General features: G+C 38.6%; 1 protein-coding gene across 2 annotated transcripts in view; it reads right to left on the bottom strand.

Annotated features, from left to right (window-relative positions):
• Positions 1-21,399, bottom strand: part of TANGO6 (transport and golgi organization 6 homolog) — a 184,465-nt gene that overhangs the window by 38,834 nt on the left and 124,232 nt on the right. For both annotated transcript variants that reach the window (XM_068528750.1, XM_068528751.1), the window contains one exon: positions 1,548-1,699. In XM_068528750.1, coding sequence (XP_068384851.1) covers positions 1,548-1,699 — 152 coding nt within the window. The remainder of the gene's footprint in view (positions 1-1,547; positions 1,700-21,399) is intronic.

Raw genomic sequence — 21,399 nt, forward strand, 5'->3', positions numbered from 1 at the left:
GAAGCCCGCGCACCGCAACGAAGAGTAGCCCCCGCTGGCCACAACTAGAGAAAGCCTGCACGCAGCAACGAAGACCCAACGCAGCCAAAAATAAATAAATAAATTTTTTTTTTTTTTAAAAAGAGGAAACAACTGATGTATAACTTTGTTAAAAGTCCTAAGTTGAAAATTAACGATGAGTAGCCTTTATAATCAATTAAACAAAGCATATAAAGCTCAGGAGTCAGGCAATACCATAAATTCAAGCATATGTATACATCCATGAGCATGTTTCTCTGCTTGTTGATAAGACACAATCACCAAACACTGAAGAAAATTCCTTCTCAGTAAATACTTCTTAAGATTTGATGTTCAACATGGTCAGCCCTAGGATACCGAACAATGTGAAAGAAGCCAGTATTACAAAGTTACTAAGTTTTTGTTCTTGTAAACTTATGTGCTCTATATGAAAAATCTAGTCTCTCATAAATAATAAGGTAATATAAACTGTATTTTATTTACATATTTATAATTTATAAGCCATCTTCTTCCTTAAAGACTTAAGATGGTGAAGCCCACTGAGTAAAAAGACACCTGGCAACATATTAACTAGTCTTCTTTTGCCCATCATCATCTTTAAATAGCAGAGTGTCTAGTACATAGTATGTACTTGGGACATATGTTCATATATTGATGACTAAGTAAACACAAGGGCAAAAATAAAATTTAAGAGGCTAAAGAAAGATATTCATAGAGGACAACAATGCAATGTACCTTTCACTAAATCCTTTTTTTTTAAATTTTTATTTATTTATTTATTTATTTATTTATTTATTTATTTATTTATTTATTTATTTATTTTTGGCTGTGTTGGGTCTTCGTTTCTGTGCGAGGGCTTTCTCTAGTTGCAGCGAGTGGGGGCCACTCTTCATCGCGGTGCGCGGGCCTCTCACTGTCGCGGCCTCTCTTGTCACTAAATCTTAAACTCTAAAACCAGTTTAAACCTTAAACTCTAAACACTGGAGACGTGTCCAGTGCCAACATCTTGTATGGCTATTATTTTGGCTGCTCATTTATCCTTTACCTACTATGTACCAGGCACTGGGTATAAGGCAGTGAACTAAACATGGAACTTAATTACTCTTCTGGTAAGACCCCATCTCCCTGAATACAAGGCATCTCCAACCGAAGAGGGCCAATTAGATTATGTATTTGCCTGAGAGTTTTCTGTAAACAGAGATGAGACTCACAGATGGCCCAGAAAACTAGGGTAAACTTCTGTTTGCACTTCCTCAAAGCTTCTTCAATTCTGTTATGTTTCCTTGGAATCTTTATAATAAATCCCCTTTTATGGCTTAAAGTAGGTTAAGATGACTTCCTGTCACTTGCAATTAAAAAATTCCTACTAAATCAACTTTCAATATATATATGAGACTAGCGAGGCTGAGGTAGGTTAAATGACTTACCGGATCTAGAAAAAGAACACAGGTCTCCTAACTCCCAGTGCTGAGCTATATCATAGGTTCAAGTAAAAACAAGCTTTAGAGAAAGGAATCAACATGCAGTACCTCGTGAACCACAGAGCCCAGCATGAAGTCCAGCCTCTGGCACAGTTCTCCAAGGTTGGATAAGCTGCTGGCCCTGTGAGCACTATCTGGATCTCTTGCTCCCCTCAGGAAGGTGTGGATCAAAGGTTCTCGGTACTTTGAGACCATGTCCCCTGTAGAAAAAGGGAAGAAATCAAAATACTTCCAAACAAACTTTCAATTTCTTAAAGAAGGAATAACATATCACCATGGCACATTGTATGGTGTTTTATACTTTTCAAAGTACTTGCATAACCATTAAAAATCATGCTCTGGAAGAATAATGTTAGGGAAAATATTCATGATGAATTATTTTGTGAAAAAGCAAGTAGAATCCCAATTATAATCTAAAAACCTACATGTGGAAATAAAATAGTTGAAGACTTTAAAATTTATATATATATAAAAGAGAAAAATGTACGTATCATAAGTGCATAGCTTAATAAACTTTCACAAACTCAATACAACTGTCACAGTCACACAAACAGCAAGTATGGTCCTAGGCTAGAGCCTGGTCATTAGCCCAGTACTCTTCCTACACTATCACCCTACCTACTCAAGCAAATTGAGTGAAAGACAATCAAGGCATTTTGGGTCCTTGTCAAAGAGAGATCTATGATTCTTCTCTCATTTGGCAGATCTTTACTGAGAGTCCTACTATATGCTAAGCACGGCTCCTGATGCTTGGGATATACTGGTGAACAAAAGAAGCAAAGAGTCTTGCCCTCTTGGAGTTTCCACTGTAGTGTAAATTACACAGTATGTTAGAAGGTAATAAATGCCATGGGGGGGGGCAGGAGGAGGAAAGCAGGGTGAAAAAAGAAAAAAGGAGTAATGAAGATGGTGGCAGACTTCAGTTTTTAAAAAGATGGTCAGGGTTGGCTTCACTGAGATGGTTGAGACATTTAATCAAAGGCTAGAAGGTGAGGCTGTCGCCCATGTGGACATCTGGGGGAGGAGCACAGCAGGAAGAGGGAACAGCTAGTGTAAAAAAAAAGCTTGTGGGGGAGCATGCCTGTGGAGGAACATCAAGAAAGCCCAAGAGGAGGCTAGAGGGGTGATGGCAGGGGTGGGTGCTGGTGCAGAGCTTGTAAGCCTTTGTAGGCCTCGGTAAGGACCTGGGCTTTTTCTGAGTAAAATGAGAGGCCTTTGGAGGATTTTGAGCAAAAAAGTGCTAAAAGATTACTCTGGCTGCAGTGCTAAGAACATGCAGTAGTGTATGTGTCTGTATGTGTGTCTGGGGTGGAGCAAGGGTACAAATTAGGAAGCTACTGCAGTAAGCTGTTTGAGAGAGGATGGTGACTTGAACAGTAGAGGGGGTGAGAAAAAGATTCTGCATATATTCTGAAGATTACACCAACATGACTTCCAGAGGACTCCAATAATGACTTCCAGGATTTTTGCTTTTGTGCCTGGAAGGATGAAGTTACTATCAACTGAGGTGGGAAAATCTCCAAGTGAAGCAGGCCTGGAGCAGGAGAATTCAGTTTTAATATGTTGAGGAAGTAGTGGAAGATATATAGAGAGTTCAGAAGAGAAGTCTGGGTTGAAGATATACATTTTGGAATCAATGGAATGTAGATTATATTTAAAACCTTGAAACTAGATGTATAATCAAGGGAGTGAGTTTAGGCAGCGAAGGGAAGAGGACCGAGGACCAAACCTGTACCCTTCCTTCAACATTACATCTGGGAAGGGTCTAGGAAGGGAAGAACCAGCAAAGGAGACTGAAAAGGAATAAACAGTCAAGTAGGAGGAGAATTAGCACGGTATCCTAGAAATTAAGGGAAGAAAATGTATCAGAGAGGAAAGAATGGTCTGCATCAAATGCTGCTAATAAGTCAGGTAAAAGAAGACTAAAAATTGACCATCAGATTGAGTAACAATGAGGTCACTGTTGACCTTGACAAGAACAGTTTGGTTTTTTTAAAAAATAAATTTGTTTATTTTTGGCTGCGTTGGGTCTTTGTTGCTGTGCACGGGCTTTCTCCAGTTGCCGTGAGCAGGGGCTACTCTTCATGGCGGTGCGCGGGCTTCTCATTGCGGTGGCTTCTCTTGTTGCAGAGCACGGGCTCTAGGCGCGTGGGCTTCAGTAGTTGTGGCACGTGGGCTCAGTAGCTGTGGCTTGTGGGCTCTACAGCACAGGCTCAGTAGTTGTGGCGCACGGGCTTAGTTGCTCCGCGCCATGTGGGATCTTCCCGGACCAGGGCTCGAACCCGTGTCCCCTGCATTGGCAGGTGGATTCTTAACCACTGAGCCACCAGGGAAGCCCGACAAGAACAGTTTTGATGGACTGGTAGGGGTGAGTGCATGATAGAAGTGGGTTTAAAATATAATGGGAGAAAAAGAATTGGAGACAGATCACTTAAGGAATTTTCTGCACAGCATATCAAAGAAATGGGGTGATAGCTGGTCAAGGAAGTGGGGCCAAGAAAGGTTTTTGTATTATTTTATTCTTAAACAGAGGAGAAACAGCACGCCAAGGCACTCAGAATTGACTTTTTTTTTTTTTTTTTAATGGAAACAACTTCTTCCTCCACAGATGGGCTGAGAACTAAAGCTGCTTTGACTTGATCTTGGCTCTGAGGCCCTAGTTCCAGAACCCAAGTATAACACTCCACTTCCAGCCTTTCTGTAGCCCTAAGGTAACATGATATCTAAATGGTGACAAAATGGTTTCTGAAGCATATGTTTAAAGTCACCAAAATGATAACTTACATAGAAAAGTCACCAACCTGCCCTACCAGGCCCAGTTAAAATGCCTCAAATGCCACTTCCTTTGTGAAAACCTCCCTTAATATCCTCAGTCAGCCTTAATTAGTCCTCCTTGGAAGTCCCACAGTACTTTGTACTTAAATCACATTTGTTACTAATGCCTTGATTCCTAGATGTTTTCAGCCTGTATCTATTTCTCCCATGAGACTATAAATTCCTTGAGGGTAGACCTTTGCTTCACCTCTGTTCTTATTGGTTCTTAGTAATCTTTGCACATACTAGGTACTCAACAAATACCAATGTTGAACTGAATTCACTCATTTATTCAATAAAATGTAATTATGCACCAGTATCATGCTAATGTTCTAGGGATACAAAAATTGATAAAACATAATCTTTACCCTTTAAGCAGCCCAAAGTTTAGGGGGTGGGTATAAACAGACAAGTACCAACAATTACAGTACTGTGCAGTTAAAGCCATCACAGAGTCAAGCAGAGGTTGCTTAGCATAATTTCACTAATCTTAGTCACTTGGAAGGGGGAGGAGGAGGAAGTTTATTTTTTGTTTTCCCTCAAAGTCAGGAACACAATGTACTTTCCTTACAATACAAGAAAAAGATGAGGACTAATTTCTCTAAAATGCTCCCAGTTCCTAACACAATACATGCAGTCACAAGACTCACCTCCTGCTCAGTTAATATCAACATATATTGCAGAAATTGAATCAGTGATGACTTAGCCATAGCCTATTTTCAGAATAGAAAAGAGGGGACTTTGTGCCTACTAGTATTTGCATTTCTGAGTATCAGTCCTAGTGAAGGCAGTCACATGTATGCACAACAAAATCTGCATAAAGGCTTCTCTGCAGAACTGTAATAGTAAAAAATGAGAAGATATAAATTAAATATTAATTAATGTGGAAGTGGTTAAATAACCATACATATTATGGAATACTATGTGGTCATTAAAAGGAACAAGATAGAATTAAGTGCAACAATATAGAAAGGTTCCCCTGGGACTTCCCTGGCGATCTAGTGGTTAATATTCTGTGCTTCTACTGCAGGGGGCATGGGTTCGATCCCTGGTCGGGGAACTAAGATCCCACCTGCCGTGCAGCCAAAAAGAAGCTATTAAAGAAAATTTAATATTCCTTAAGAAAATATTTCTTAAGGAAATATTTAATTTCCTTAAGACACTGTTAAGTGAAAGAAACTAATAGAACCAGTATTATTCCATTTATGTATGTAAAAATGCACACACATAACTTCTCTCAATATTAACAAACCACACTTACAGATTTAAATATGTATATTAAATATACAAATGCATAGATAAACGAGAAAAAGCATTTACTAAGATAGAAAGGTTAAATAACTTGTCCAAAGAGTAAATACAACCAAGATCAAACTTAGGTAGTCTGACACTTAACTCCTATGATACAATGCATTTAAGATATTTCCAACTAAGAGGAAAACATATCTTTCTACTTTTGTTATAGTACTTTCCCTTTCTGGAGCTAGAAAGGGGCTTGCTCGTTCTGCAGTGTGAGATGTGCATCCAGAGTTAAGAGCTCTGTGTTCTAACTCTGGCCCTGCTGCCAACTAGCAGTGTCACTCAGGGCAATTCCCTTCACCTCCCCGGACCAACTGGAGATGAGTCAATTAGACGAGATGGTCTCTCAGGCCCCTTCCAGTTGGAAGTCTATGAGGTGATGAGTCACCTTTGGCTTAGCCAACAGGGGAATGAGATTCAGGAGACTTAGAAAGGAAGAAAAGGCACATATTCATGAGCACTGGAGTGGGAGGCTGCTGTGGTTAAAGGAATGAAGGTCCTTGATGGGAAGGAAGTCACTGAGAAATGAAGGAAGTCTGGAAATCCATAAGGAGGGGAAATTGCAGGTTGAAAAGGTAAGAGCAGATGACAAACTAGTTAATATTTACTAATGTAGGGATTTAAAGTTAAAAATAAGTGGTAAACTAACACAACATTGAAATTAACTATATTTCAATTAAAAATGGATTAAAAAAATAAGTGGTAAAGAAAAGATACTACGTGCCAGGTACTGTGCTAGGCACTATGGACCATAAACAAGAAAGACAGAGTCCCTCCCCTCATGGCATTCAAAGCCTACTGGGGAAGAGGAAAAAAACTGACCAAGCAATAACAATGGAGTGAGTTGTGCCCAAAATGGTGACAGAGAAAGATACTTTTGTGAGTAATGTTTTGATCTGGTACCAATTTCCATTAACAACAGCTCCAGTATTCTTTTTCATCCAGACTCAAAAGCCTGGTGTTCTTTTTTGACTTCTCCCAGTTACCCTTCAGTCAATCAGTCAGTTCATTTATTATTCTTCAATCCTCATTTACTTCCCTATGGGATTTGAGGCAACTTACAATAAAAAATATTGAAACTGAATTGAATATTTTTTAAAAGTTCTATAGTAATTGAAGAAGTACACATATCCCAAGCTAAGAATGGTTATTGCAAATGAACCCCAAATTTAGTTTAGCAATTCTGGTAGCTGAGGCAAAAAAGGAAACAGAAAACATAGTTCCCATTACTCAATAAAAGAAAGAACATAGATTCGTTACGAGACAAAAATTTTAGGAAGAATACCAAGAGGTATCTCACTCATTCATTCAGCAAATCTTAACTGAGTGCCTACAATATTCCAAGTACGTTCTCAGTACTGGAGATAATATAGCATGAACAAGAAAGCAAAGTTCCCATCTTTATGAAGCCTACTTCTAGTGGAGGAGAAAGACAATAAATAGTAAATAAACTTTCCAACAGCAATAAGAGCAATGAAGAAAAATAAGGAGGGGGGAGCAGTTAAGAGTCAGGGGTGAGAGCTCAGGGAAAAGCTGTCAGAGGAGAAGAGCTGAAGGAACAAGTCATGTGAAGACCTGGGGGAAAAGGGAAGAGCAGAATGGACAACAGAACTTTTATATTCAATGTAGAAATCATATGGCTGTTTCTTACACTGACCTACCATAAAAGTCAAGGGCATACCATTACATTAACAAAACCAAATTTTAACATTCCATTTGCATAAATTCCTGCCCTGCCAGAGCTTCATTACAACTTTCCAAATGAGCATCCATTTAACTGCATGCTCCACCAACCCCACTCCCAAGCGTACCTAAGAGGAGCCAGTGGAGACTTGGATCTCAAGAGCCCTGTACTGTACCCAGTCAGCTGGCTCTGGGCCCACTTGCTACCTTGTTTTCCAGGTATTGGACTGGACGATCTGGGACACTCCCTGCACCCACTCTGCATGCATTTCTCAAAGTGCCCTGCTGTCACGTTCTCCGCAACCTGACCTCCCCTAGACCTCACATACACAGTCAAGATTTGCCACACCCTTGCTCAAACCTGGTCTTCTTCGGGGATTTACAGCTCTGCCCCCATTTCGTGGAGGCTCTGCTAGCCTCTGACTGTCCTCCTTCTCCCTAGCTCTTGTCATGCTATGTGGCTGGTTTCTTAAGACTGTACTGGATCCTAGTCTCCAGGTTGGGGGTCAGCAGCGACCAGGTTTCTATGCAGAACAAAATGAATGCATATGATCAGAGAATACAGCTTCAAGGGCTGCAATAACAGAATTTAAAGATCCTACAAAAAGGGTTCTTAATTTGAGCTTTAGGGATCCCTACATGTCAAACTTTGTTGTGTACATCTCACTGGCATTTTCCCATTCTTCCTTATAAACAGCACTCTAATTTTGTTCAAATATCCACCTTCCCCCCTGCCCAACCATCACTTATGTGATTCAGGCTAAGGTCTTTGTTGCTTTAAATGAATCACGGTGGACATATCCCCTTGCCTTAATTGCTTTGGGCATGTGACCCAGTCTGAACAATGAGACGTAAGGAAAATCTGTTGGAAGACCCTAAGAAAATATTTTGCCTCTGGTTATGATAAGAATATGACACCTCGGGCTTCCCTGGTGGCGCAGTGGTTGAGAATCTGCCTGCCAATGCAGGGGACACTGGTTCGAGCCCTGGTCTGGGAAGATCCCACATGCCACGGAGCAACTGGGCCCGTGAGCCACAATTACTGAGGCTGCGCGTCTGGAGCCTGTGCTCTGCAACAAGAGAGGCCGCGATGGTGAGAGGCCCGCGCACCGCGATGAAGAGTGGTCCCCACTTGCCGCAACTAGAGAAAGCCCTAGCACAGAAACGAAGACTCAACACAGTCATAAATAAATAAATAAATAAATAAAAGAACGTGAATTTCTTAAAAAAAAAAAAAAAAAAGAATATGACACCTCAAAAAAAAAAAGAATATGACACCTCAGAGCTGCTACAGCCAAATGAAACTATGAGGAACCAGGGGATGAGACCAATAAAGCTGAGGCTGGCAGAGTAGAAAGATGAAAAGATTTTGGATCTTGAATGATGTCATGGAGGCAAAGAATTAACCAGTGCAGAACTTTCTGTCATATGCAATGATTCATTCCTTATTGTTTAAGCCAACTGAGTTGGGAATTTCTGTTACCTGCAGCCAAAAGCATTCTGATATGACATATGAAAATTTAACGCTATAGAGTACTTCTATGTCAGTTCTATGTTTATCAATACAAAGCCAGAGAGACTTCCCTGGTGGCACAATGGTTAAGATTCTGCGCTCTCAATGTAGGGGGCCTGGGTTCAATCCCTGCTCAGGGAACTAGATCCCATATGCATGCCACAACTAAGAGTTCGCATGCCACAACTAAGGAGCCCGTGTGCTGCAACTAAGGAGCTGGTGAGCCACAACTAAGGAGCCCGCCTGCCTCAACTAAGACCCAGCGTAACCAAATAAATAAATAAATATAGTAATTTAAAAATAATACAAAGCCAGAAAAGTTAGATTTGCCAAAACAAACTTAAAGTAGTATATGTTTTTAAAAGGATTCAAAAGTCAATTTTATAACATATAAAAGAAAAAATTAAACCCAATAATTTTCTTTCTTCTAATTACAATTTTAATTGGGACAATAGCCTAGTATATGGCATGACTCAAAATATCAGTGTGTGTAATATATATATATATATATATATATATATATATATATATGCCAAAGAGCAGAGTCATCTTTATACATCTGCCAACCTATTAAATAAAGAAAGGTGAGTAACTATTTACAGTAGGAGCTCATGTGAAGGGGTTATATGCTGAGTATATTTCGCAACTACTGACTAACTAGTTCATTATAAACTAAAACCTCAGGCTCTGGGACACCCACTGCTATTCCTTAGTTTCTGATTAAGCAACAAAACCTCAATTATATCACCCAGGAGGGGTTTTGGTTAATATATATATTTTTGGCTTTTGCCTTTTTGTGTTTTTCTTTATCCAGATGAGAAGTTTGCATTGCTTCAGTTGAAACTTATCTGAACCACAAGGTTCCAAGATTCTAATTCACCTTTTGTCAGAAAAGGTGGCATACACTTGCCCCCTGACAAGGGCAAATATTCATTACCATCCTGTTGTCTCCTTAAAAGTATACATATTATATAGCTTCTACAAAAAATAGTATTGATTTCTGAACTCCCTCACCCCCATTTTCAGAAAGCATTCACAGTAGACTACAATATTTAGACTAAGAGATACCCATGGAACTGAAGTTGGAGAGACCACCATCTTTTCCTCAGGCGTTCAGAAACAGCTTCAGGGAAATGAACACAGTTAACCCAAGACTACTTTTAGAAACTTACTCAAGTTCATTCTAGTCAGTGGGGCTTATCCTAGTTCAGCTCTAATGGCTTTTCCTTTGTGCAATGACAATGACAACACCTGGCTATTTGCATCTCCATATTCTTCTCAGGAAGTCAGCAATAATCAACCTTATTGAGAAGCAAACAGCTGTGTGTTCAAGGAAACAAATGAAGGATCTAGATTTGTTTGAACAAACTTGACAAAAAAACGAGTTGCTTTGGAAGGTGAAAAATCAAGTGCATAGTGAAAAGAGAGCTGGAAAAATTTTAACCTGCCTGTGACTTGTTTGTATCAATTATCGTATATATGAAAAGATTCCTTCAACAAATTAGGACTTGGAAGATTTTTTTTAGTCAAGCTTTGCAATGGTACTTTGAAGTCTACATTGATAGATTCATTTACGCCTATCAGATCCCACCTTCCCTCATAAAGGCTCCGAGATGACCTGAAACAAGAGACACTTACATAGTGAAAGAGCACTGTCAAATCTGAGCTGACACAATAAACTACTGGAGTCAGGGGACCTGCTGATTTCAAGGGCTTGACTACTCTTCTAGTTCAGTGAAACAGGTCATAAAAGTGCAATCGAGAAAAATCAAGTGAGAAAGAAAATTCCACTGTTGGCCAAATCTTTACACCATCCTTTCAAAACTCCGCAATTAATGTCTGCTGAGCCCTCTATTCCTTCTTTCCTTCTTCTCTTCCCTTCTTTCTCTCTTTCTACCCCCCTCCTTTTTTTTTGAGACATAGAAGGGAACACTGATAAAAAATCATTCTTAACTACTCTCTTCTATCTACCAACAGGAAATAACTAAGAAATATCCTATCCTGGGGCTTCCCCGGTGGCGCAGTGGTTGAGAATCTGCCTGCCGATGCAGGGGACACAGGTTCGAGCCCTGGTCTGGGAAGATCCCACATGCCGCAGAGCAACTAGGCCCGTGAGCCACAATTACTGAGCCTGCGCGTCTGGAGCCTGTGCTCCGCAACAAGAGAGGCCGCGATAATAAGAGGCCCGCGCACCGCGATGAAGAGTGGCCCCCACTTGCTGCAGCTAGAGAAAGCCCTCGCACATAAACGAAGACCCAACACAGCCATAAAAAAAAAAAAAAAAAAAAGACAAAAATGTAGTTCCCAGAGGCTCTCATTATAAAAAAAAAAAAAAAAAAGAAATATCCTATCCTGCTGGTTAAGGTGCTGCTGGGTAAAGGCAATTATATTTTCCAAAGACTGAATGATCACTTACAGCCAGTACTCCTCTGTAATCAGAAGTTTACATACATTCTGAGTAATGTTTTAGACCAATGTTTCTTAAACACAAACATGGGCACTGAAATTGCGCAGTGCAACTTGATTATAATGTGGATCCAGGTGATTCAGAATTATCATTAAAATGAAAACACAACATTTAAAAAATTCTTTTATAGAATTCACAGACCCCTGAATTATATCAGAATTTAATCTCCAGACTCCAGCTCTTCCATCTAGCTAATTCAATAAAAACATTAAAACATTTAACGTGCACTACAATGTGCAAGGGACTCTAACGGCACTAGAGATTTAGAGGTAAAGGAAATTTTGCATATATATGTCCAGCTGATCCAGTACAGCTGATAATTTGAAAAGACTGATAATGCTTTTTTGAGCAAGGGAATGGCTTAACTAGAGATATATTCTTGAGTTTGGTGAACCTGAATTTATATGTGTGTTCAGAAAGGACAAAAGTCTTTGTTCTATGATGTAGAATGAGGTTTGCATCGTAATAATTAATCTCCAGCTGGATCACTTCTACTGCAATGCCTTCAGGACACTCTTACACTCTGTTAACTGGTTGCAAAGTCACAGTCAGCCAAAGGATATGATAATCTTTTAGAGATCAACTTTTTTTCCCAAATGAATAATGATTCAAATAGTACGGTGTTTTCTCTACACAATTAGGGTAGTAAATAAAATGTTAAGCCGCGTGGAATTATTGAAAATTTCTACATTCTTTAGCAAGAGAAAATCTTTTTCTATGATAGTCACAGAGGAATCAGGTCATTGATAGCACAGTCATTGTAGGGTGTGGCCTCACCAGCTCAGAAGTGCTGATGCCTACTTCACTCTCAATGCAGGCATGAAAGTAATTTACTCCACTTGAAGCAACTGATGCCTCCTAACCTACTTTTTAGCTCTTGCTACCAGGTGTCAAAAGTAGGTATTGAGACTAGCAATTAATACTCTGAAAATGAAATTAAGAAAACAATTCAACTTATAACTGAATCAATCAAAAAGAATAAATGCTTAAGAATAAATTTAACAAAAGAAGTGGAACACTTGTACTCTGAAAACTACAAAACATTGTTAAAAGAAATTAAAGAAGAACTAAATAAATGGAAAGACATCCCACATTCATGGATTGGCAATGCTGCCAAAATTGATCTATAGATTCAACGTAATCTATATCAAAACCCCAGCTGCCTTTTTTTTCCCCCCCAGAAGTTGGCAAGCTGATCCTAAAATTCACATGGGAATGTAAGGGATACAGAATAACCAAACAATCTTGAAAAAGAAGAACAAAGCTGGAGGACTCCCATTTCCTAATTTAAAAACTTACTATAAAGCTACAAAAATCAAGACAATATGGTACTAGCCTAAAGACACACTTGCAGGTCAATGGAATAAACTGAGAGTCTAGAAATAAACTCTCATTTTTATGGTCAATTGATTTTCAACAAGAATGTCAAGATAATTCAATCAGGAAGAGAATAGTTTTTCAACAAATGGTGCTAGGACAACTGGACATTCACATGTAAAAGAGCTGAACCCCTTCCTTACACCATATACAAAAGTAACTTCAAATGATCATAGATCTAAGTGTAAGAGCTAAAATTATAAAACTCTTAGAAGAAAACACAGGAGTAAATCTTTGTGACTCAGGTTAGGCAAAGGCATTTCAGGGACTTCCCTGGTGGTCCAGTGGTTGACAATCTGCCTTCCAATGCAGGGGACGTGGGTTCGATCCCTGGTCGGGGAACTAAGATTCCACATACCGCAGGGCAACTAAGCCTGCGCACCACAACTACTGAGACCCCATGCCTCAACTAGACAGCCCACATGCCGCAAACTACAGAGCCCACACACTCTGGAGCCCATGCACCACAACTAGAGAGAAGCCCGCATGCTGCAACAAAAGATCCTGCATGCCGCAACGAAGATCCCACATGCTGCAACGAGACCCAACACAGCCAAAAAAAACAAAAAGGCATTTCACATACAACACCAAAAGCACAAGTGGGAAAAGAAAAAATAGGTATGTTGGACTTCACCAAAATTAAAAACTTTTGTGTGTCAAATGTCACCACCAAGAAAGTAAAAAGACAACCTATAGAATGATGGGAGAATATATTTGCAAATCATGTATTTGATAAAGGGCTTATCTTCAGAATCTATAAAGAACTCTTACAACACGATAAAAAAAGACAAATAGGTCAAATTCAAAACGGGCAAAGGATCTGAACCGTATATTTTCCAAAGAAAATATACAAATGGCACATATGAAGATGCTCAATACCATTAACCATTATGGAAATGCAAACCAACACCACAAGATACCACTTCATACCCATTAGGATGGCTATAATCAAAAAGACAAGAACAAGTGCTGGTGAGGAGAAGAAACTGAAACACTAATACACTGCTGGCTGAAATGTAAAATGGTGCAGCCACTTTGGAAAACAGTTTGGCAGTTCCTCAAAAAGTCAGAGTTACCGTATGACCCAGCAATTCCACTCCTTCGTATATACTCAAGAGAATTTAAAACACATTCCCACATAAAAACTTGAACATGAAATGTTCAAAGCAGCATTATTCATAATAGTCAAAAAGTGAAAAGAACTCAAATGTCCACCAACTGATGGATGGATTATAAAATGTGTTATATCCATACAATGGAATATTACCTGGCAATAAAAAGGAATAAGGTACATGCTGCAACATAGATGAACTTTGAAAACATGTAAGTTAAAGAAGCCAGTCAAAAAAAAAAAAGTATGATTTCATTTATAGGAAATATCCACAATAAGAAAATCCTTAGAGACAGAAAGATTAGTGATTGCCAGACTGGTAATGGGTACAGGGTTTATTTTGGGGTGGCAAAAATGTTTCAAAATTGATTGTGGTGATGGTTGTACAACCTTGTGAACATACAAAAAATTTTTGAATTGCACACTGTAAATTGGTAAATTGTATAGTATATGAAGTATACCTCAATAAAGCTATTTTTTTTAAAAGTAAGTTTTGGGCCGGGAGGGGTTAAAGGAGGGCTACATAATCTAGTTCACGTTGAAGCTGGAAAAATAAATAACATATAAAAATCTTCACATATTAGAAGAGAAGAGGTATATGTGTGTAAGCAGAATCTGATATGAAACACACCTCTGCCTTCCAATAGCTCAGAGACCAAAGGCTTGGGGGCAGATCTCACAGACAATTCACAATGGTTGCTCCCTTCAAACATGAAGTAGGAGATCCGGATTCTTTCATGATATGCCCACTACAGGAACCGGGTCCTGCCCTTGACCACCAGTCAAGCAGAACCCAGAGCTTTCCCACTGCTTTGTGAATGGCATTGCTTCTGCCAGCTCTTTGCTTCCTTATTTGTCAGTAAAAGATGGTGCCAACACAATTTCAGTCTTTACTACTTCCGAGCTGGCAGTTTAATGGGTAACATTTTTTAAACCTTCTAAATTAATTTTCATTGCATCAGCTTTAAAAAATATTAGTATAATATAAAAGTCTCTTAAAAGAGGCAAGAAAAATATTGAAGATATAGACTCAAAGGTTCTTACATACAGTTACAGCCATTTGGCCCAATATTCCATCTCTGGGTATCCCAAACCACATCTGACAAACATTAACCCAGGGATAGTTAAGACCTCCTACTAGTATTTTAAAACTTTTGTGCTCCAGCCTTTTTATTATGTCCATCCCAATCTCTTCTGCTCTTTATTTCATTTCCTCTTAAGGACCAGACTCAAGTGGAGATGGAGACCTGGAGTCTTTGTCTGCCTATCTATGAATCTTAATCTTATCTTTCCAGGCTCCTGGATCTCATTTACATTGAATTGCCTCTGTAATCTATCCAGTTCAAGTAGGCTCTTCCTTTTCCAAGACAGTACTTTTTGTACTTTCAGATTTGATATTAGATATTTTGGGGAGAAAAAAGAGAGTAAAGGTATAAAAAGGTCAAATGTCACAATACACACTTCACTCACTAAAGCCGTTACTGAAAAAAGGAATCCAGAGAAACTATTTTTCCTCCCATTTATTTGGGAACTAAAGTAAATAGATCCCTGGGGATGAGTAACATGGTGGAGAGCCACACGCCCTCACAGAAATATTCCTGCTGACCTGGTCAATAAGGAAACAGGAGACAAAATATAGATCTGACTCTCTGCATGGACCCTTTTATGTCCTCAATAATATCTAGTAATTTTTCCTGCATTTTAGGGCCTGGAACTCTATTTCACTACTGAAAGGAATACAGTAGAAGAATTACTTGTTTTTTGTAACATTTCATGAATACAACTTATTGCCGCGACTGGACCAGAGTCAACAGAGACAATAATTTCTGTCAAGGTCAGAAGGAAATTAGATTGACGTGGCAGATCCTGACAGGCAGGATTTCCTTTCCAAATGCCATTTAGAGAATTAAATAATTTAAATGCAATTAATTTTTTATGAAATTCATCATTTAAAAAATTCATAGGTAAATTCTGATCTATTACCAACAATTACTTTTCAGCCTTGAATTTCCCCTGCAGCTCTGGGAAAATCATCTCTTTTCTGATTTTAGTTTCCCTTCTCCACATAGCCCTTTATGGACAGGGGAGAGATTTTAGTTAAGATAGAATATGCAGCTACAGTACAGTGGAATAAAAAAATGTTGTGTCCATTTGTAAGCCTCTTTATCTGCAAAGCACTTGTACGCCTATTACCACATAAGAATTTGAGTTTGGTGGAAAAAAATATTTTTAACTCTGTATTACAAATAAGGAAAGAGAAATTTTTAACGGGCTGATCCCAGGTCACACAGCTACTGAAAGACAGATACATTCTCTTGTCTCCCAAGCAGAGGGCTCTTCCTACTGCCATCAGGACATTTACTTGGCGCTCCATGAAGATCAGCAGGAACTTCTGTTCTAAAACAGTGCACATCAATGTGGCCAGCTGATTCTCCCACACCTCTGACATTTCACAGTCCTTACAATTTTCATTCTTTCTCTGTTTAACCTCATAAGATATGAATGGAAGAGAAGTCAGGGATTTATATCTTACAAGAGGGCATAAGCAACAGGGCATAATGGGAATAAGTTCCTCTGGTCCATGAACAAACACCAAAATTGTCACTTAATTGTCCTTTTGAAGGGCTGGAATCCTATTAATTCTATCCTGAAGAGGAGAACAAAAAAAATTCCCCTCTTCTTTACCATCTTCAAAGTGGTAACACTTCTGATTTCCTAACAGGAGGAGGTGACTGATAAATAGCCTTGTGAAAGCTGCTAAAGCCATATACTTGATGTACATTAGGGCATTAGAGGACTGAAGCCAAAGCCACCTTCTGGTCTTGATGGGGCTTGCCAGGGAGGCAGGTCGCAGTAGTCACTGGGCAAGAATGCTGAGTAGTCCCTGGATAGAGTCCCCCCTGCTGGTGTCTACATGTCAGGACCCACTTTTCTCCCTCAGGCTAATTGTTGATCTGCTGCTTTTGGTGTTCCATTCATACTGTTATCCTTTTTACCTTTTTACATTACCTAATGTAACCAAGAGGTGACTCTGAGCTAGAAGTAGGTTAGCAAAGATTTCAGGGCCTCTTAGCCCTCCCTTTTCTGGTTCTAATTTCATTGTATCTCATCACACAGACCACATAGGCATGGATGATTTGGATGCAAGTTGCAGGTAGACAAACTTTGACAGGCTTAGATGTAACCAAGGGAAGATCTCTGGACAAGTTATTAAAGGAAAACAAACTTGTTAGTAGCACTATTGTTGGTGCAAGTGAATTACCAGGTATGCTTTAAAGAGACACACAGACCTTCTTGCCTCCAAATATTTCTTCTATTAGCAATCTGTATTGCTTCAGAGTCTATTTAATCATTAGAACTTTATTTCTTTAGACTAAATAGCCTCCTTACTCAAAATGCAAAACCACCCCAAGAAGGGCAGCATAATAGGAGGCTGTCATCCACACCTTAGTAAATATTAATATACCTGCTACCTCCTTTTTACAAGCTGGGAAGGAACAAGAAAGATATGAAATAATTTCTGAAACTTGATGAGTTTCTAGTCGAAGAAAGTTTTAAGTGGGAGGGGAGAAGAAAAAAAAGGTAAGCGAGGGGCACTGAAAAGAGAGGGAGAAGACCCTACTTTACACTTTGACTTGCAAAAGGATGTTTTCTTTCCATGTCTTCAAATAAGAGCGATGTGCAAATAAGAACCACAGATAAATATTTTTTGGACAAAGTAAAACAATGTACAGGAAATGCTTTGTACCACTGGATTTTCAGCAACTCAATGAACTAAAGTAAGGTAGAAACAAAGACAGTTTGAAACAGAGGATGCCAAGACTTCTATAGTTATGTATTAACTAGCTTACTCATTCCATCTCAACAGCTCATTGAACGCCAAGATTGGTTTAAAGGGCATATAAACGTTCAGTTTATACAAAGTTACCCTATAAGGAAAATCTACAACAAATGACTCTACCTTAGTGTGTTACTGACAAGAAAAAGAGATTAGTTCTCCTGAAAAGTGTGCTTGAGACAGTAACAGACTTCAGAAACATGGTGGAATTTTCTTGAAGGGTGGAATTAACAAAGTAAAGCCCAGAAATGTGATCACAAGAAAGGAAAAGTTCCAGGTTTATGGCAAGCTATTTTAAAAGATGAAAGAAGATAAAAACTAGATATTTTAAATGAAGGAGACTCTCTTTACAATTCTGTAATGATGAAAGTAGTAAAACCATTCCAGTGACTTAATTAATTTAATTTGCTACATAAATGTTCAAACTCGTTAAAGCAGGCCCAAGAGTTAGTTAGCCTCATAACATTGACAAACATAAATCAGGAAGCCTGTGGCCTGAGAATATAACTTTATGTTTAAATTATTAACAGAAGATCCTTCAACTGCTATGAAATCAATCTTTACCACATCAGGTCCAGCAAAAAGAAAATGAAGTTACAACTTCTTTTAATGGGAACATTATATTCTAATTAGTTGGTTTACTCCCTTGCAAGCCCATAAGTCAAAGTGAATGCAAGAATCTATATCAAATCCAAGAATCTATTTTAAAACTTGTAAATAAAAGAGAAAATCAGACGTTTCACTGTCCTGTGTCCTTTCAGGGACACAATAAAGGATCCAAATTAATGCTTTAATCTACTCTAAATTGGAATTAGGGGTGTGAGATGAGAAGACAAAAGTATGAAGACACTGAAAATAAAAATAACAGCAGAATTAAACACTGAAACATTCAAGTATACAGTTGTCCTTCAATATCTGTGGGGGATTGGTTCCAGGACTCCCCAAGGATATAAAAATCCAGGGATGCTCAAGTTACTTAGCTGGCCCTCTGTATCTGCACGTTTGCAGATAAGCAGGGCCAACTGTAATTGTGTCATCTTTAAAGAATGGACTCTGCCAATGGCATCTTCTATCTCCTGAGCTAATAACTGCAGCTGGTGATTTCAGAGAAGAAATGCAATATCTACTCAAATCTATTTAAAGAGGTTTAATTATAAAGGGTAAAAGTTTAAAGTAGGATACAAAGCTTGATTTGAGGGGAAGAAAAACTTAAGAATGATTTGGAAAGATTAGTTACTTCCAAAGAAACTTTGTTGAAAAAGCAAGCAATGAAGGGCTGCCAAAGAAATACATATACATGTACTTGAATAATGGTTACCTTAGAATAGGGCCAGCAGACTTTTTCTGTAAAAAGCCAGACAGTAAAATACTTTTGGCTTCGAGGGCCAATTTCTGTTTGTCATTGTAACTACTCAATTTTGCCACTGTACTGCAAAAATAGCCATAGACAATACATAAATAAGCATGACTGTTTCAATAAAACTTTATATGGACACTAAAATTTGCATTTCACATCACAGAAAATTATTCTTCTTTTGCTTCCCCTTTCCCCCAACCATTTAAAAATGCAAAAACCATTCATAGCTCATGGGCTATACAAAAACAGGCAGCAGGTCGGATTTGGCCCAAGGGCAGTGGTTTGTCAACCCCTGTAATTCCCTAACATAAAAGCCCCACGGAATGTAAACTGGTGCAGCCACTGCAGAGAACAGTATGGAGGTTCCTTAAAAAACTAAAAACAGAGCTACCATATGATCCTGCAATCCCACTCCTGGGCATATATCCAGAGAAAACCATAACTCAAAAAGAAAAACGCAGGACTTCCCTGGTGGCACAGTGGTTAAGACTCCGCACTCCCAACGCAGGGGGCCCAGGTTCGATCCCTGGTCAGAGAACTAGATCCCACATGCATGCTGCAACTAAGAGTTTGCATGCCACAACTAAGAAGCCCACGTGTCGCAACTAAGGAGCCAGCGAGCTGCAACGAAGGAGCCCGCCTGCCTCAACTAAGACCCAGTGCAACCAAATAAATAAATATTAAAAAAAAAAAAAGATACATGCACCCCGATGTTCACAGCAGCACTATTTACAATAGCCAAGACATGGAAACAACCTAAATGTCCATTAACAGAGGAATGGATAAAGAAGATGTGGTATGTATGTGTGTGTGTGTATATATACATATATAAACAATGGACTATTACTCAGTCATAAAAAAGAATGAAATAATGCCATTTGCAGCAACATGGATGGACCTAGAGATTATCATACTAAGTGAAGTCAGAAAGAGAAAGGCAAATACCATATGATATCAATTATATGTGGAATCTAAAAAATGGTACAAATGAACTTATCTACAAAATAGAAATAGACTCACAGACATAGAAAACAGACTTGTGGTTATCAAAGGGGATAGTTGGGGGTGGGGGAGAGATAAATTAGGAGTTTGGGATTAACATCTACACACTACTATATATAAACTAGGTAGACAACAAGGACCTACTGTATAGCACAGGGAACTATACTCAATATCTTGTACTAACCTATAAAGGAAAAGAATCTGAAAAAGAATGCATATATATATATTTTACATATTATATATATATAAAACTGAATCACTTTGCTGTACACTTGAAACTAACACAACATTGTAAATTAACTATTAAAAAAAAAAGAAGCCCCACAATTTTTTTGTTACAGAAATTAATTTCCTGTTGCTACTGTAGTCACCAAGGTATATTTTACCTCTAAGAATTCATGCCAATATCAGACAGCTGATTTTCTAATATCACAGTATAATTTGGCTTTTACAGTCTTCATATTAATTAAAACAAAATTTTGGATTAAAGCAAACAACTGTTTTTTACAGTTGTGATTAGGGGCATGATCTTTGCAATCAGAGAAATCAGGCTTTGAGTCCCTGATCGAGCACCAACTAGCAGTGTGATCCTGGGGAAGTCACTAACTACTCTGAACCTGTTACCTTTTCTATAAAATGGTAATAATAACAAAAGGAGTCACCTTGCAGGGCCATTTCAAGGATTATGTGAGAGCATGCACATAAAGTGATCAACAGAGAGCCTGGAATAAAGTGCGTACTCAGCTGTGATTTGTATTCTGGAATAGGACAGGATGATCACACATTTTACTTGTCTGAAGAGCTATTTACTCCAGGTTGGCTTTTGCCTTGGGAGAATGGAGGAATACATGGTACTCACTCAAAAATGACAAAAAGAAAATAATAGCAACCAACATTTATTCACCCCTTACCACGAAAGATGCTGGTTCTGAACACTTTACATATATTATCTTTTAAATTTCATAACCACCCTATCAGGAAGCTACCATAATTATCCCCATTTTACAGATAAGGAACAGAGAGGTTATGTAACTTGTTCATAGCTATTAAATGTTAGAGTCAAGATCAAAACTTAGGAAGTTATGACTCCGGGGGTCACAGTGCATACCTCTGACAGAGAAAGGTAAAATGTGTCCCAAGGTTAAATCTATCCATCAATTTCCTATTTACCTGCCTAATGGCTGCCACTGTAGGTGGTCCTACCTCTCTACTTTAGTCTCTGGCAACCCCAGTACAGGAATTAATATAGTCGTAAATACATCTCTATAATGACACTCAAATATTTATATTTATAATGACACAAATATTTCATTTTATGTATATTATTTCATTTGAGCCTCTCAACATTACTATGAGAATAACTGGGTGGATTACACTTCGTGGAACTGCCAGGTGGATTATAACTCCATCTCCACTAGATGTTAAAAGAGGTGACAGTC

The sequence above is a fragment of the Eschrichtius robustus genome, chromosome 19, assembly GCF_028021215.1.
Source record: "Eschrichtius robustus isolate mEscRob2 chromosome 19, mEscRob2.pri, whole genome shotgun sequence".
NCBI classification, from domain to species: Eukaryota; Metazoa; Chordata; class Mammalia; order Artiodactyla; family Eschrichtiidae; genus Eschrichtius; species Eschrichtius robustus.